General features: G+C 40.7%; 1 protein-coding gene and 1 long non-coding RNA gene across 4 annotated transcripts in view; one reads left to right on the top strand and one right to left on the bottom strand.

The window, feature by feature from the left end:
- Positions 1-5,354, bottom strand: part of MTMR7 (myotubularin related protein 7) — a 104,413-nt gene extending 99,059 nt beyond the window's left edge. Inside the window, exon 1 of one of the 2 annotated variants that reach the window (XM_025984574.2) lies at positions 4,926-5,354. In XM_025984574.2, the coding sequence (XP_025840359.1) occupies positions 4,926-4,949 (24 nt within the window). In that variant the 5' untranslated portion in view covers positions 4,950-5,354. The remainder of the gene's footprint in view (positions 1-4,925) is intronic. The other variant, XM_072763623.1, reaches the window with a different exon arrangement.
- LOC140599671 (uncharacterized) overlaps positions 5,321-18,986 on the top strand; it is a 31,537-nt gene continuing 17,871 nt past the window's right edge. For both annotated transcript variants that reach the window (XR_012002587.1, XR_012002588.1), the window contains exons 1-3: positions 5,321-5,420; positions 5,925-5,969; positions 18,011-18,069. This is a non-coding gene — a long non-coding RNA (uncharacterized lncRNA). The remainder of the gene's footprint in view (positions 5,421-5,924; positions 5,970-18,010; positions 18,070-18,986) is intronic.

Raw genomic sequence — 18,986 nt, forward strand, 5'->3', positions numbered from 1 at the left:
TCCAATGGAGCAGCATTTGTGGTGAGCACAGCATATTGTATAAACTTGTCAAATCACTAAGTTGTATATCTGAAACTAAGGTAACATTGTAAGTTAATTATACAAAAACAAAACAAACAAAACCACTTTACTTTCACACACATTAAAAAAACAAGTACTGGAGCACTCATAGCAGTATCCATAATAATTAAAAAGTCCAAATGTCCATCAATTGATGAATGGATACACAACATGTGGTCTATCCATACAGTGGAATATTATTCTGCAGTAAAAGGGAATGAAGTATATCATTACAGGGTATAACTTGGATGAACCTAGAAAAAATGATGCTGAATGAAAGAAGTCACAAGAGGCCACATCTCAGATTACTCCATTTATACAAAATGTCCAGAACAGGCAAATCTAACAGAGATAGAAAGTAGATTAGTGGGACTACTAAGGGCACGGGGTTTCTTTTGGGGATGGAACATGAAAATGCTCTGAATTAGACAGGTGATAGTTGCACAACACTGTTTAAGTGCACTAACACACACTGAGCCATATACTTTGAAACGACTGAAATGAATGAATTTCATAGTATTTGGATTCTATCTTAGTAAAACTATATATAATCACAAAATATATATCATTACATATATGCAACATAATATATTGACATCTACAAGTACTAAACACTAAATCCATTAGAGGATTCACAATACTGTCCCTAGTCACGGGTACAACACACAAGGCCTGAATCACCAAAGCAAACAGTAATAACTGAAGAGCTGAGACCAAGAATTACTCACTCCTATTATTTATTTACTGTATGCTTAATTGGTGCCAAGAAATGTGTTAGAGGTGAACAAAGATATGATCCTCATCTTCACAGGGCTCCCAGTCTAGCAGGGAAGCTGGACATTAAACAATCACTCAAAAGGCACCTGGGTGGTCAGTGGGTTAAGTGTGCCTTTGGCTCAGGGCATGATCTCAGGGTCCTGGGATCGAGTCCTGCATCGGGCTCCCCGCTCAGTGGGGAGTCTGCTTCTCCCTCTCCCCCTCCCCCTCGCTTATGTTTGCTCTCTCTCAAATAAATAAAATCTTTAAGAAAAATAAACAATCACTCAAATAAATCTAAAATTTGTAACAAGGAGCATAAGGTGAAACATTGCATTTGGGGATACAATATAACAGGCAAATATGACTTAGAGGAGGAATTAGATAATAATGTCTCTGAGGAAATTCCATCCAGTCTGTAACTAGAGAGATGAGTTTTAGCCACATGAAAAGTGAAAATAAGAGTATCCTCCAGATGGAACGGCAGTGCAAAAGTCCTGAGGTGGAAAAGAATTTATGTTTGAGATACCCACTAAGGCTAGTTGTGACCAGAGGGTAGTGAATAAGAACGTGAAGAGGGCTCAGTCTACACAGGACCTTATGGACCACTCTGAGCATTCTCACTTTATATACTGGGTACAAAGGGAAGCCACCTGGGGCTCCTGGGTGGCTCAGGTGGTTAAGCTTCTGACTCCTGATTTTGGCTCAAGTCATGATCTCAGGGCAGTGAGAGGGAGCCCAGAGTCAGTTTCCACACTCAGCACAGAGTCTGCTTGAGATTCTCTTTCTTCCTCTCCCTCTGCCCCCCACCCTGCACTCATGCTGTTTCACTCTCTCTAAAATAAATAAATCTTAAAAAAATAACCGAAAAACAAAAACAAATGGAAGCCACCCAGGAATTTCAGTGGGCAAGTAACATGATCACCTTGTGCCATAAAAGCATCACCAGACTCCCTCTGTAGACAGCGGTTAGAAAAGAGTGAAGAGGACACTACCAGTTAGTAGGCTATTCCAGTAATGGCTCAGAGCGGGAGATGGGGTGACAAGGGCAGACATTTTCAAGATCAGCTTTGCAGTTTGAGAGGTCATCACATATCTTATTTTACAATTAAAATTTACTGATGTGGGGAGAAAAAAAAAAACTGTTCCAGAAAAATCAAAGTATAAAAAGTGAGATTACTTAGCCAGGATCCTAGTCCAGTACCAAACCAAATTCCACAAAACACTTCAAGCTATATCCTGGAGTCCTGAAGCCTTTTCATAAAACTAAACCCAAATTATCCCTAAACTTTTTGTAGAATATTTTCTTACTAGCAAGCTTTCACAGTGGTAAAAAAAAAAAAAAAAAAATCCAGGCAGTGAAATAGAAACCCAAAAGTTCACTGTGATGAGTACAGGTAATGCTTGGTGTCCTCACTTTGACCCAGCTGCAAACGAGCTTGTCCTGGGAACATTTCTTTTTTTCTATAAAGGAACCATTCTGGGAGAGAAACACCCTGCTTAACATATGCTCTGTTAAAGGCTTCAGTTAAACACGCACACACAAAGAAATATGTGCAAAGTATTCCAGATTATTCATGTGCATCTGTCTCCTTAAACTACACTCCAGAGACTGAAGCAGAACACAGAGGCTGTGATGGATTTCATACAGCTTATAAAGAGTAAATGAATGACTTTCATTGTAGTAGGAAAGCAACTGTACATTATACACCCATACATGCCTTTCTTTTCCTCTTAAAATCAAAACCTACTATCTACATGGTAAATATCACTGTAAACCCACAGTGGGTCAGAAAAACAAAATTTGTGAATGACCTTATATCCTTATAGCCCAAGACATGAATCATGAAAAATCTAAGGCAAAATACCTATTCCAGTTCCCCCAGAACATACTGGAAGCAAATAATAAAGATGAATATAACCATCATTAATTATCTACTTTGCAACACATACTCTGTAAGTAGTTCCCATGCTCTATTTTTCACTTATACTGTGAAAATTAGTTTTGCACTTAAAAGTGCAAAATGAAGAGATGCTGAATAGCCTCAAGCAATCATTTCATCATTTCCATCTTTATCACTCACAAGGTTTCAGCTTCTCTGAGATTGTAATGATATCTTACAATATATCCTATTGACACAACTGCATGACAGCTCCCAGTCTTCCATGTTAAGACTCCATTTTTCTTTAAGACTTCCCTCGCCCTCTCTAGTTAGGCTCGTTCTCCATCCATCCTCCCCTCTGGTCACTGTCTCTTGTATATGTCTCTGTCCAAACTTACAACTGCCCCTCCTTCTAAACAAGGACTTCCCTGATGCTTCATGCTCCCAGGACCTAATGGAGCCTCATACATGAAAGTTGTCAAAGGCTTGTGAAATGAATGAGTAAATGAATCTGATCTACGAAATCTCTGTATATAATTTTTTCCACCTGTGTTATCCTAAATGTTAATGATCCTCCATCCAATGACATTTCAGACGATTCTCCATTTTTTCCATTTCCTGATAGAAAGGGATCTCTGATTTGAGGTACTACACTGTTTAGAGGGTGTTCACGAAAACCAATTATAAAACAATACTGTTTGCTGCTCAGGGTTAAACACATGGCTTTGTACAGAGTTTAGACATTGATTAGAAAAAGCCTTTACCCCCCAAATTCATATTCTATAGTGACATGTCACTCCATCACTCTTGCTATTGACATTCACATCAGATATTTCTATAAAGGGCCCCCTTCACCACGACAAAGAAAATATGCCCTTGGCAAGGACGAAGGGAGTTCATGAGTTAAATTTGTCATTCCGGAATAAATAATTTAGCACCACTTAAATCCTGAAAGCTTTGAGCCACCTACCTTGTGGTTTATGGCGCGCTCTTCTATGTTTACAATTTCCCAATAGTAAAGCAACAGTTTAATTCCACAGTGCAAAATCAATACAATTTAAATTTACCATTGGAACTATCTAGCAAACTAAAAGATCTATTCTTCCCCTGACATGAGATCATCGTAAAGCTGCTTCTACAAAAAGGTACTTAGGAACCATTCTAGAATTTAGAGATGAATTCTTCTTACTGGATTTAAAAGCAATTCCCACCCCCCACACCTCATGAAATGGTTGGGATCCTGGGGCCACCTCAGTTGGGACCACACAGACCCACCTTTGACTTAACTCTATCAAGGGCCTAGATTTGGAACTGAGATCATCCTGGAAACACGAAGAGCTGTAGTGGTGGTAAAGAGAGATAGCCAACTTCCTTCAGAAATATATTCTTTCACCAGGTCAGGGTTTTAATCAGACAGGAATAGTGACCATCGTTTTCACTCTAAATTATATGACTAGCGCAACTACAAGTGGGAAAGTTTGGTGCAGCCATCGACGATTCCAGTGTAATTTCTCTGGAATGACCAGGGACCAGGCGTTTTTCGTTGAGGGCCCAAAGCTGGTGCTGTGTTCAAACACACCAGTGGACCAATCTGTAAGCTGCACCCTTCTCCTCAATGAAAGAAAACTGGTGGAAAAAGCAAGGAGACGCAAGGACTGACAATAACGGTCACCCCACGGCGAATATTGATCATCCGCTCTGTGTAAGGTCCACTGGCGATGGGGGAGCCGAAGGGGGAGCCGTGTGGGTCCGAACCCTTAGATTCAACAAGCTTCCAAGAGAGCCTCCAATCCACCTGCGCGTACTTTAACTCCTTTCCTTGCACCTGTCATCAATCGGGAAGGCTGGTTTCTCTTTCAACTGCTCAGAGCAGCCAACAGAAAATTGGGGGGGAGGGGAGGCGGCAGCAGCAGCAGCAATGTAGCGCCAGACTAGAAGGGGGCGTCTATCAGCAGATCAGCAGCCCTATTATTCAAGGGACAACTGGGGTTCCCTCCCGCCCAGCCCCCTGCCCAGCGCGCGCTCCCAAGGACAAGAGGTTGGCTCCGCCAGCGGCCAGAGCTAGGCCTGGAAGGAGATGCTCGAGCGCTGCGTCCTCCTCCTCCTCCTCCCTCGCTCGCTCGCGGTGCCGGCTCGCCAGCGCCCGCGGGAAGCCGGGCCTCGGGCCGGCTCAGCATCCCTCCCGCAGCCCCCGCCGCCCCCCTCCGCCCGCGCCCGGGCACCCACCTTGGGCGTGCGGATGTGCTCCATGGTGCGCCCGCTTCGCCGAGGTCCCGGCGGGCGCGGCCTCCCGCACCTGCGCGCTTCTGCGGCGCGGCGGGAGGGGCGCGGGGAGGGGGCTTCGCGCCCGGCAGCGGGCGGGCCACGGGCCTTGGCTCCGCCTCCAGGTGCGGCGGCGCCCGCGCGAGGCCGGCCTGCGGGTCCCGGGCGCAGCGAGACCTGGGGCGCGCCGCGGCGCCCCCGCCCCCCGCCCGCTGCAGGCCCGGCTGGCCTGGGGCGGCTGGCGCCTCTCGCAGGGGGGCCGCCGGCGTGACCCAGCGCGGCCCCTGTTCCCCCAGACACAAAGGGGGCCTTGTGCTGGGTGTGGCCTCTTGGAGGAGTGCTGGGGAGCACGCGCCGCCCGGGGATCCGCTCCCTCCAGCGCGTCCCAGGATAGGTGGGACTTCAGGTGGGCCGGACGGAAGGCTGCCACCTGCGCTCCGGACCAGGACGGCCTAGCGGGTATGTCCCTGCGAGGCTGGAACGCGGGAGCAGCTCGCGCAGCATCTGGGATAAGCAGCAGTGCTAAATCCTTAGGAGGTGTTCTGTGAAGTCGGGAATTTCACATCAACCTGCCACTTAACTGTTGGAAGAGCTGCTTTTCCCCTGGCACCGTGTTGGGTGCTCCTTTGCCGTCTCCGCTTAGCTCTGACTGAACTGGAATATCATTTCAACCTCCCAGTGCCCTGGGAGACCATTAGAACAAAAAAAGATAAGTTGATGTTTGCATTTGGCAAAATTGACCCAGGGTATAACTTCTACCTTAATAAAGAACACCAGCAATAGAGTCAGGAGCGCTCTCAACTCATTCTGCTCAGTCTCCTCATTTGGAACGTGAAAGTCACCAGCCTAAATGATCTTAAAGGGCGCTTAACATCTCCAATTCCCTAAGTGCTAAGAATCCTATATTCGTTTTGAGGTTTGCATTCTGAATGGGATAATAATCTTGGAATTATGTGATTTCAGGACTCTTCTATTCCTCTGCTGGTGGGCAAACCAACAGTTTACTCGGTAAGTAATTTTTGCATACAACTGACCTTCATATTAGTGCAGTTGTTTGTTTTTTAAGCACTCACAACACTAACTGGTGCGTGAAAAGACATAAATCTGAATGCTATAAATGGCCTAATTTGAAGAAAAAATTTCCAGATTAGTTCAGAAATACATCTTCCATTATCATAGCTATAAAACAGAACAGCATTAGGTTAAAATGAGTCAAAAATTATATTCAAATTATCAGGGTAAATCAGAAAACAAGCTGTGTTAATTTATAATAAATTTATGAAGTAATAGGGAAAGAAATCTCTATAAATAAACATTTTAGTTTGATCTAACAGTTCTCTGAAGAACCCTCCCCGACTTGTCACTATTCAGATTACTAGATTATATACACTGTATTGACCTTTGATGGCCACTCTGTACTTTCTGGTAATTACCCTCCCTTGCATCCCCAAGTTTCACTGCTTCTCTGAGCCATTACTCAGTGGGGCAAAACAGATTGAAGAAAGCAACAAGAGTTGGAGGGCAGTGACCTGAGGGAATGTAGAGTACATCATTGTAATGCAAACTGTGTTGACCCTAAGTAGGTCAAAAATGAGAAACTAGCCACTCCTTTACTTAAGAAACATGGACATTAATTGCATGGACCTGGATAGAGCTAGAAAGTATTATGTCAAATGAGATAAATAAGTCAGAGAAAGACAAATACTATATCATTTCACTCATATCTAGAATTAAAGAAATAAAACAGATGAGGAAAGGGAAGAAAAGAGAGAGACAAACCAAGAAAGTGACTCTTAACTATAGAGAACAAACAGAAGGTGACCAGAGGGGAGGTGGGTGGGAAGATAGGTGCGACAGGTGATGGGGATTAAGGGATGTACCTCTTGTGATGAGCACCAGCTGTTGTATGGAAGTGTTGAATCACTATATTGTACACCTGAAACTAATATAACACTATGTTAGCTAACTGGAATTAAAAACTTCAACACTAGCATTAATTAACTGATGGTCACACACAAGCTACTGTGGCAGATACTGGGAGATTGAAGGAGATTTAGAGGAGAAGGATACCAAGTTCCAAAATAGTGATGCAAATAACACCAACAAAAAGTAGACCAGCTATGAAGGCAGCAGAGCATGTGGAAATGCCAAAAGAAGCTTCCAGGAGATTGATTCACTTCCTGCAATTTCCATATTAATTATGTACAGGAAATAATGGGCAGACTCAGAATCATATACTTAGTCCTTAAAGTTCTATATTTGGTGTATCTAGAACAAACCATGGGAAATTTGGATGAATGCTGTATCTGTGAGTCTTCAAGAAGCAGAAATTCCCAGATGGCCCCAGAACCAAGAAGTGAGAAAGGGAGAAAAAAACCTTAATCTTAAAACACTACATAATTTACAGATGGATGCACTCTTAGGTTTGCACTACATCAGCCTTTGCCCAATGGGTTGCAAAAATGGCTATTTTTCTCTGGTATTTATGAGTCCTTGATGGAAAATAAGTATATTTCAACAAAACTATTCTCATCATCAAGCAAAACATAAGATAGTAGGGTCATATCTAGTTACCTGCATATTCATCAAACTACTTCTTCCCTTGCCAAGGCACAACATAGTTGTACTGATTTCATCATTAGTGTCTTATTTTTCAGTGGTTTTTTACCATGTAAAAATGGGAGATATGACTGTACACATCAATATTTAATTATCCTATTCTTCATGAGCACACACAGGAGACTATACATTTCAACTCTGTTACTGTTGGGTGGCACCGTGTGGCTATTTCTGTCCAGTTGGTTGTGAGAAGTGACGTGTACCATTTTGGAGCCAAAGATCTGCAAAACCTGGGTGAGGCCCTTCAGCTTCCTCTGCACCCCCCCCCCCTTTTAAGATTTATTTATTTTAGAGAGAGAGCATGAGAGAGCAAGCACTCATGAGTGGGGAGTGGGACAGAGGGGAAGAGAGAATCTCAAGCAGATTCCCTGCTGACCATGGAGCCCTATGTAGGACTGGATCCCAGGACCCTGAGATCCTGATCTGAGCTGAAATCAAGAGTTGGAAGCTTAACCGACTGAGCCTCCCAGGTGCCCCCTCTTCTTTGTCTTGATATTTGGAGATCAGTCTTAAGGTTATCGAGAAATAATGATGGTAAATTCACTCTACATATATGATGTGACTGATACTCAAAAAACTATTCAGCATTAGACTGAAATGAAGGAAGAAAGAAATAGGCCGTTTGCCCCAGTCATTACTTGAAAAGCAGTTACTCTGAAGAGTCACAGCAGATTCTTTTGAATGAAAAGAACATGTTTTTGTGAACTCATGAAGCCACTGAGATTTAATGGTTTAAATTTTGTACCTAGACTAGCCTATCCTGACTTTACAGAGAGAGTCAGAGTAATATCCTGTCTCCCCCTTATGTGTTTCTGATATTTTTTAAGGGGGTTGCAAATGTCCTTAAAGAGCCCTAAGGACATATGTTATAGGCCAAGACTTAAAGTACTCTATTGTATATTACAAAACTTCTGGAGAACATCTTAAGAAACTTTTATCACGTAGATATTTCGATTGTAAATAATATTGCTATAGGACTTTTTAAACAAAACCTTGATGTTAACTTGGAACTTACCCAAAAATCTTGTGATCTTCATTGGCCTGAGGAGATTTGGATACTTATCAAATGCTTGCAAGACTTTTTTCCGGAATACTTACATTTCTCCTGAGGCAACTAAAAACTTCTGATTTGGCAGTGAAGACCAAAAAATGTTTCCTAAGGGGGTAGTATTACTAATGATTAGAAACTGTATACACTCCTCTTCAGCCCTATCAAACCTCAATGGCCCATGTAATGTGTGGAGGAGGGCACATGTTTCTGAAAAGCACAGTCTGATAGACCTGTATTAGGTACTCAATATGATGGAAGCAGAAAACCTATATTTTTGCCTGGGGGGGGGGGGGGAATAGGTTTTATAACATAGATTTTTATAGTCTCGATGATGCAAAATATCGATGCCTTCTCTGGCCTCGCCCTATGCCAGTTATAGAGAGTAAGCACTCCATGGATTACAGGCAGCTCTGCCCTTTCTCTAGGAACCAAAAAAGAAACTCTAGAACAGCATAAAAACAGCACTTACTCTGTGAACAGGACAGGTTTTAAAATAGTCTCTTAAATTTTGTTCTCCTTCCAAGAAGGCACATTGCTTAAGTCCAAGTATTGTCCTCAGACCACTTATTACTGTGTATTGCCTTTCCACTGCCATCCCTTCAGCTGTCAGTTTGATGCAAATTATTCCCCTATCAATATTTTTAGTCCTCAGTTCTCTCTCTGCCACATGTATTATGTTCCTTCCACCTGCTGAGAGCTTCTACCCAGAGGTTTCATCAGTGCCACAAAGTGGGTAGGGTTGAGAACATGGGCTCTGGGGGCAGACAGGTCCCTTTTCTTATCACAACTCTGGTGTGTGTCAGCTGTATGACCATAAACCAGTTTTCTAACCATCCTGGGCCTTAGGGTTCTCAGCTATAAGATGGGCATAATGATAAACCCTGTATTATTTTGTCAAGCTGAGGACTAGATCTCTCTCTATATATGGATGTTTATTGTATTTACTATATTTTTATTGCCTTAAGTACTTCAAAATCATAAAAAATAATAATAGCAAAAAAAAAAAAGGAGATAATCACACCTCCTTCCTAGGGTAGATGTGACAATTCAGTAAGATCAAGCATTCAACATATTCTGTGACAGATACTTTTTTTTTTTAATTTATGATAGTCACACAGAGAGAGAGAGAGGCAGAGGGAGAAGCAGGCTCCATGCACCGGGAGCCGGATGTGGGACTCGATCCCGGGTCTCCAGGATCGTGCCCTGGGCCAAAGGCAGGCGCCAAACTGCTGCAACACCCAGGGATCCCCGACAGATACTTTTTGAATGTTCACCTTGTGCCAAGGACTGGAGATAAAATGGGAACCAAAGCAGTGGTAGCCCCTGCCCTCAGGAAGCTTCAGTCCCATGATACCAGCTATTTTATGACCTACCTAATCCCAGATCTTCCACCTGACCTCATTATTTCTCGTGTTAATCCCAATCACTCAAGCTCGAAAGCTTGGAGTTATATTTGGCTTACGCGTCTTGATGGCTCCATGTTCAGACACATGTACATTCCCTCCTCCTTCAGCTGATCCGTTCACATTCCTTCACATTCCTTTAGCATTTCATTTCTCTAGTTCAGGTCCCCACTGCTTCATCCTGGCTGGAATAGTAGCTTCTGCTACCAGATTCATCACTGTAAAAAGCCACTTCGCTCCTGGTCCTCTCCAGCCGACAAACCTTCAAGTGGTTTGCGACAGCCTTCTGAATGAAGTACCATTTCCTTACTCTGTCATTTCAGGCCTGACCACATCCTGCCCTTCTCTTGTACAAACTCAGCAAAGTGAGTCACTGGCATTTAGTAGGTGCTCCAGAAATACTTTTTTGAATGTATCAATGAGTCACCCAATCACCTCCTTTATCTTGTTTCGGCTTATCTTTGTGTCTTTGCGCATACTGTTCCTGTCTGCCAAATTCTTTGAGGTTTCAAAATTCACTTCAGTATTCCCTCCAGATGCAGTTCTTCCAAAATAGCTCTTGTCTTGTCCTTCCAATAGGCAGAGATTAACATAAGCAGTTTGTTTTCATCTGGAAGTGCACTTCTATGCGTCTCTGTCACAACTTGTCCACAGGGGACCTCAATCACTCCACTATCCCAGAAATACCCTGCTGGCCCACTACACTGGCAACCTCATGCTGAATAGATCTGATAAGCAAAAGGTAGCATGTGCTCTAGACGCCCAAGCAAGGCACTCATATGTCAAAGGGTTGGTGATACGATCTAGGAAAATTCAGGGGCCTGCAATCACAGTGAAGTTTCTGGAGATATGCTATAGTCTGGGACATAGCTTTCACTTCCCAGAAGTTGAAATAGCTTCTCCAGTCTGAAAGGCATGTCACTTCTCTTTGCACCCCTACCACTTCTTGCTCCAACCCATTGAGCTACCAGCTCTGAGTGAGATCTAGAACAAGAAAAGGTTCTCCAGCTGGTTTGGGTTGTAGTGAAAACACACCTACCACAGTGGCCTTTTGACCCCAGCAGATCCAAATATGCTCAAGGTATCTGCAGTGGCAGATAGAGATGTGGTATGGAGCCTCTGGCAAGCTGCAGCTAAGGAATCACACATGGTTCCCAGCATGGCCCACCACCAGGCCCACCAGGCCTTTATGCTAATTTTTTTAAGTTTTCGTTTATTTTTGATTTTAGAAAAATACACATAACTCAAAATTTACAATCTTAATAGTTTTTCAATGTATGGTTTAGCGGTGTTAAGTACATTCACATTGCTATACAATCGTCACTGCTACCATTTCTCAAACTCTTTTTCTGTTAAACTAAAACTCTGTACCCATAAAACAGTAACTTCCTATTTCCCACCTACTCCTACAAAGGATGGAGGGGGGAGGGCACTTGTTCTGATGTGCAGAGCTCTGTGTTATTTTTTTCTGGGAACTTCATATGCCTTGAAGGACAGCTGGCTAGGCATACAGATCAATGGCAGTTTAAGGCAGGTGACCCCCAATTTGTTCAAATGTCAGGAACTTGGAAGGAAAAGGATTGGAGATTGGCAATGAGAACTAAGGAAAATATTTATGGACTGATGTCTAAGGATGAGCCCAGAGTATGAAAATATTACTGCCCTATATAAATACTATAGGACATCTGATTCAGTGACACGGTGACATTCTCAATAATTATATGCACAATATGGTCCATTTTATTATTGACAGTCAAGACTTTCTCAGCCTTGGCAGAGCCTACTTTTTGGACTCATGCGTGAGTGACATTAGTGGTAGGGAAAGAGGTTGTATATGAACTCAGCAATGTGCCTTCCCTCACTGAGTCTGATTTGAGTACCACAGCCAAGGCTGATGCTGAGCCCCTACCTTCCCCCTATTCTATACAACACCATCCCTGGTGAAACAGCCAGCCACCTGTGGTAGGTTGATTATACTGAACCCCTTCCACTATGGAAAGAGCAGATATTCTCTCTCAATAGAATAAACACTTTACTTTAAATATGAATTTTCTTTCTTCCCCACAATAACCTCTGTCAGCACCTCACTATTGGACTTCCTTCATGCTTCTTCACTCTCAGAGTCTCCCACAAAATATATCTGCTCCCAAAAAAAAGTGCTACACAAAAATAAGAAGTGGGCAAATGTCCACAGGATTCATTGGTCTTGCCATACATGCATTCATCAGAAACTATGGCCTCATATACTTACGGAATGACCTATTAAAGACTCTGTTATGACTCCAGCTAAGAGACAAACACTTTCAAAGAGTGGGGTGATGTCCTACAAGATGGAGAGTATGCTCTGAATGAGTTTTCAATATTCTCATCCATTTCCTATAGGTAGAATATAGGAATCCAAGGAGCCAGGGGTGGAAATGGGAATAGTACCTCTTACTATGAAACCTGTTAAAACACTGACTATTTTTTGCTCCCTATGATTTTGGACTTTTTGGTTTAGAGGTTGTAAAAACCAAGGTAGAAATGCTTCTACTGGGGGCCACAACAATGGTTTTGTTGAATTGGAAATTGAGACTGGCATTAAACTAAAAGCATACCAAAGAAGCGATATGTGATTAGCCACGGAGATTGACCCTAACTAATTATGCAGAGGGAAATGGGGTTGCTGCTCTCCAGTAGAGGCACTGATGGGGTACGCCTGGAACTCAGGGCATCTCTAGAATACTTCCTAGGTGGCACTGCCTTGTCCAGGGGTAACAGCACCAGAAGATGCAGCAACCCTATTCAGGAAAGATACACAAGGGCTCAGATCATCCAGGAATTAACTGGCATCAAGACCCCAACCAGTTTTACCTGTAGTCTGGGGACAGCTTTTCATTTTTATCCCATTTTCCATTGTGCATTCAGTTGGGTGTATTTGTAGGGTAGGTTGGTACTCAGCCTGCATCACAGCCTTCCCTAACTCTTCAGAAATTAGCAAGTATCTGTCCAAAGTTCAAGTTTTTGTAAATTCAGGAAGCTCTAAAGCTCCTGTGGAAAGAATCATATTCCAGTGAACCCTTATGGGACGGGACTTGCCTCACGTAACAATCTGGAAGTATTTGGGCTCCAGTTCCAGTCCAGCCAGTATTCCTGGTCACATTTTGATTAGTAAACCATTAGAAATCACAAATATCAAAAATCAATAGAATTATTAAATGTTATGTGGCCATATATAAAATGCTGCATGAGCTTTAAAATTTTTCAAGAAATAATGACAGGAAAAACATTTCTGGCAAATTTTTAAGCCCAATAGCCAGATACAAAACTATATACTGTCTGATCTGAGTTGGGTTTCAAAATCCATGTGTGCATGGGTATATATGTGTGAAAGTAAAGAGAAATAAAATGGAAGAAAGAAACATATAGCAATCACATCTGGGTAGTGGGTTTGTGGGTGGTTTTAATGTTTAAAAAATATTTTATAAAACTGGTGCAGCTACTCTGGAGAACAGTTTAGAGGTTCCTCAAGAAGTTACAAATGAAACTACCATATAATTTAGCAATTACACTGCTAGATATTTACCCAAAGGCTACAAAAATACAGATTCAAAGAGATACACCCACACCGATGTTTATAGCAGCATTATCAACAATAGCCAAACTATGGAGAGAGCCCAGATGTCTATCAACTTATTAATAGATAAAAGGTAATATATATGTATATAAGATGGAATATTACTCAGCCATCAAAAAATTTAAATCTTGCCATTTGCAGTAACATGATTGGAGCTAAGGAATGTAATGCTAAGGAAAATAAGTCAATTAGAGAAAGACAAATACCATATAATCTAACTCATGGGGAATTTAAGAAAGAAAACAGGTGAACATATGGGGAAGGGAAAAAGAAAAAAAGGAGAGAGGGAAACAAGCCATAAGAGACTCACTCAATGATAGAGAACAAAATGAGGGATGATGGAGGAGGAGGGTCAGAGGGGATGGGCTAAATGAGGGATGGGCTAAATGAGGGATGGGGATTAAGGTCACTTGCTGCGATGAGCACTGGGTGTTGTATGTAACTGATGAATCACTGAATTCTACTCCAGAAACCAATATTGCACTGTATACTAACTAAAATTTATATTAAAATATTTTATAAATATTCACAGTTCATATTTTAATAATTGTAAAGATTGTAATAATATTTTTAAAATATTTTTAAAGGCCATTTCAATTCAAAACTAGTCATAATCAGTAATCATGACATAATATCATAACTTAAAGCAGATATGTTTGTGGAGAATAAACTTTATTTTGTTTTTTTAAAGAATAACATAAGTTGGATTCTGAAGAGTTGAGAGACCTTCTAAGTATATACTTCCTAAAATTTCAATTCAAAAATAATCTTTCTGAGAAGTAATCCTTTTTTAAGGATAAAAGCAGGCTTATTCTCCATGAGGAAATAATAAAAACAAATATCCCAAATGTAAAACAATAGCTGGAAAAAGAAAAAAGGAGGGTGCTCCCCATTGAGTTGTCAGGATCTTGGCAGTGCTATTTTTACAACTAAAAAAAAAAAAATTTTCTATGAAGTACAGTCAAGTTTGTAGGAATGTTCTGTGGAGCTTTAAAGCCAATGTTCTGTAAAAATTACTTACTTGATCTTGTAGTAAAAATCTGAAATGCATCTTTGATGTTTAGGTCACAAGATTAATATAATTAGTAAACCTACTTTAATCTCCCTCATCTTTTTATTTAGATACAGACACTAAATATTAGCAAAATGTGTATGAACGTGGAACTCATAGCCAGGCCACCTCAAGATTTTTAATAAACAAATGTAAGAGTTATTCTTGGGTTGCATTACGGTTTCTTGTGGAGATAATGAGTAATTTTGAATGATGGCTCTGCAAGAAAATTCTTCTCTTCTTTGGCAGAGAGAATATTTTTGTAAACAAAAGCAATGAACAAGATTTGTTCAGAATGGTGAACTAACAAGGATTTGATCTGGACCTAACTTGTTGAGAACCACCTATGTTCACATTTAGATCTGGCAGTCAATATTGACAGTCTTGCCACTGCACAAAACAGCTTGAACATAGCACAGAATAGGAATCCCATTATTTTCAAGTAGAACAGATGCAGTTTATTTTCAGTGTTTTGTCCCTGGTCATTTTACCATTTTGCAGAGAGTCTCCTTGGATAATCATTAGTTGATGAATGAATTCTAGTCTAGAAGCCGTGTTATAAGTAGGTTGCTTAGTGCTCAGTCTTCACAAATAATGACTAAATTTCTGGGCCATTCCTCAGAAGTGATGCAAACAATGGTACTAATTATGCTGCTACTTAAAACTGTATTGAACCTTTATTTATAACATTATGTCTACATCACAATGCATAGGGACTGGCTTGAGCATGCATTTTAGAAACAGTCCTCCTCCCTCCCCTTGGAAGCAGAAGGGGGCATTTCCACAAGCCCAAGAGTAGTAGTGGCTGGCAGCCTTCAGTGAAAGACATGCCAGCAGAGATGACTTCTCTCGAGGACCAATATCTCAACTCTGTCTCCTTTAGCTTGCTAGGTTAAAGAACAGCTGGAGATTCCATGGTCTTGCAGACTATGAAATAATATTCTACCAAGATATGAGGTTATATATATATAAAACTATGTGACTATTTTTGCAGTCCTATTTAGAATATCTCAACTACAATAACGTCTCAATAAAAGATCTATTTCATAGCCTGCCCTGATTTTTATGGTAATATTTATTAGCAATTGTACATTCATTTTGGTCTTGGGAATGATAAACAGAAAATTTGTAGGAGGAAAAATTTGAATAGAGATAGTTCTATTAATTTTTTTTAATTGAGAAAAATGGATCTTAATTTATTTTAACTGACAATATCCTGGTCCAGCTTTGAAAGCATCGTTTAAACTGTAAAAGTTTTGAATTAAAGAACACAAGAAAAAAAAAGAACACAAGAGAGGAGAGAGGGATAGAAGTGGCTCAACAGTCACTCTCCATGACCTTATCTTTAGTGACCCACCTTTGTGTGTCCGCAATTCCTGAAAACCAAAGCAGGACAATAGACTCACAACAGACTAAAAATAGAGCTTTCATTCCTAGAAAGTGTAAAAATATTACAAACCACACCTGAGTGGCTAGTCAGTTCAGCATCCAACTCTTGGTTTTGACTTAGGTCATGATCTCCAGGTGGTGAGATTGAGCCCCGCATGGGGTTCTGTGCTTTATGGGGAGTCTGCTTGAAATTCTCTCTTTCTCTCTCCCTCTCAAATAAATAAATAAATCTTTTTTAAAAAACATTACAAAACTCCCAATAGTGATAGAAATTGGTATTATTTGTCTCTTTGCAGGATACATAATGCATCCCTAAACATCAAAATATAGGGCAAATACATAGAGACAAAAAAAATGCTTTTTTAAAAAAGATTATTTATTTGTTTGAAAGAAAGAGAGACCAATACAGCAGAGCAAGAGAGAGAGAGCATGAGCTGGGGTGAGTGGCAGAGGGAGAGGAAGAAGCAGGTTCCCCACTGAGCAGGGAGCCCAACATGGGGTTCAATACCAGGACCCTGAGATCATGACCCAAACTGAAGGCAGACACTTAACTGACTGAACCACCCAGGTGCCCCCAAAAATACTTTTCTGAAATAATTTTATATTTCAATTCACTTAGGTTACTTGAGGTGGCCTTGACATGAAACGAAGCAATTTGTTTTAATCTTTTTTTTTAAGATTTCATTTATTTATTTACTTATTCATGAGAGGCAGAGAGAGAGAGAGGCAGAGACACAGGCAGAAGGAGAAGCAGGCTCCATGCAGGGAGCCCGATGCCAGGACTCAATCCCGGGACTCCAGGATCATGCCCCAAGCCGAAGGCAGGCGCCAAACTACTGAGCCACCCAGGGATCCCCAGCAATTTGTTTTAATCTTAGGAGGAGAAGCTGACTAGGAAACAAGCTGCCTAGGATCCAGCAGGAAATGTGACAGTGTTCATTGACTGTGTTAAAATATTTATTGAGTGAAGATTGGACATCTGAAGCCTTTGTGCTTCAGCAGAGGGAGCTGCTACAAGCCATATCATTCACTCACAGGGACTCTGGGAAAGTCCCTGAGCCTCAGATCTCTGGAGTGTTTTCATTATTAATCCCCAATCCTTAATCTTAAAGATTTTTCCATTGCTACCTTAGTACACGTCAGCTATCAGTCTCAAACTTCAATAATGTACTTCTAGCATTGTGTACATTTAAAAAAAAATGTTCCCTCATACTTGACAGACTTAGTTCAAAAATACTTGCTTATAACTAAAGCTAAATACCTGATCATGGCTATTTACATCTGCTATAATCATTATGACATTAGTATCCCTTTCCTATTACTAATTATTTAAAATAATAACAAAATGCAATAAAACAGTCCAAGTAGTTTTATGCAAAAAAAAGAAAAGAAAAGAAAAGAAAAGAAAAGAAAAGAAAAGAAAAGAAAAGAAAGCAGCTTAATGTAAAGTAGTATGTTGACTGGCCAGTACATCACCGTGAGACACCTCTGAATGTATATTCTTCAGCTGATAAGAAGTGCAGAGTCTGCAAATTGAGGTCATCATTATGGAAGACATAAAGTACAGACTGTTTTAAAGTCATGTAGGTTATTTATAAGTCAAGGTGTTACCTTTATTCTTTTACCTCATCCTTCAACACTTTTTCTGAAAAAAAATTAATATCAATTAGAATACTATGGAGAATGAAAAATCTTTCCATATAAATTTATCTCTGTTAATAGAAAGTATAAAAATACATACATACATACACACACACACACACAGTGTTCATTGCACCAAAAAGGGTTATTTCCTACAAATCAGATTGCAGCAAAGTGTATACATGGTATTGCCAAGATGAATACTTTCCTCAAATTATTTCTCCCAAGACGTAATGAGAGATACTACCGAGCAAAATTACTTATTTTAATCTTTTTCAGCTTAAAAGAAAACCAAAGAACCTTCATTTATCATTGGAAACTCTAAACCAAAGCTCACAGTGAGTGCCTTGTGTTAATTATTTTGCTTAATTTAGATTTGCTTTATTTCACTGTGTTAAGAAACATGCTGCATTTCTCAATGGTATTTTGGGTGGCACAATTAAATGGGACCATTAATTCAGAGTGCAAAACTGACCCACAAATTGCAGGATATTTATTGTCCTTGATCTCTGGACACTAAATGCAAGTGGAACCCTCCCCCGCTTCCCCCACCCAATCATTGTGACAAGTAAAATAGTCTTTCCCTCAAAGCATCCACAAATGCCCCCTAATTCCAAAGACCCACCCAGGTTAGGAACCACAGCTGAGACTATACACTTAACTTTTACAAATGGCAGCTAAAGTTGAAGGGGAAAAACATGGAACTGGTGATAGATGAAGTAGACAGTAATAAGATTAATGACTACTAATTAATGGATCCTTTCTATATGCCAGAGCTTATAACAGACCTGTAAGGAGAGGAAGAAACAAAACTTAAACAACCAATCCCAGTCACAGAGGTGTCAAGGTGATACCAGAATTTGAATTCATTATTATCTTACTCCGTATCTTATGCTCTTGTTAATCAAACTAGCTATCTTACTGTTTTAAGTTAATTAAGTCAACTGACCTTCAGACAGCTCTATGAGTTTGACCAAAAACCAGATTTTGTGCAGTTAATACATTCATTTATACGTATACATAGTATGCCTTCAGCAGAGCTCAGCCTGAGCCATAGACTGGTTTTTAATAATTATGTAGAGTTCATACAGTTTGTAGATAGATATAGATGACAATACCTGTAGGAATTCTTACGAAATCCTCAAAATTTGTATTGAGACTAGTTGAATTCACAGTCTATAAAGTAACGAGAGTATAACCAAGAAGTCTCTGGGTCTTTCTAGCCTGTGGATTTGTCTATCACTGGCTCATTGTC

Source organism: Vulpes vulpes, chromosome 7 (genome assembly GCF_048418805.1).
Source record: "Vulpes vulpes isolate BD-2025 chromosome 7, VulVul3, whole genome shotgun sequence".
NCBI lineage: Eukaryota > Metazoa > Chordata > Mammalia > Carnivora > Canidae > Vulpes > Vulpes vulpes.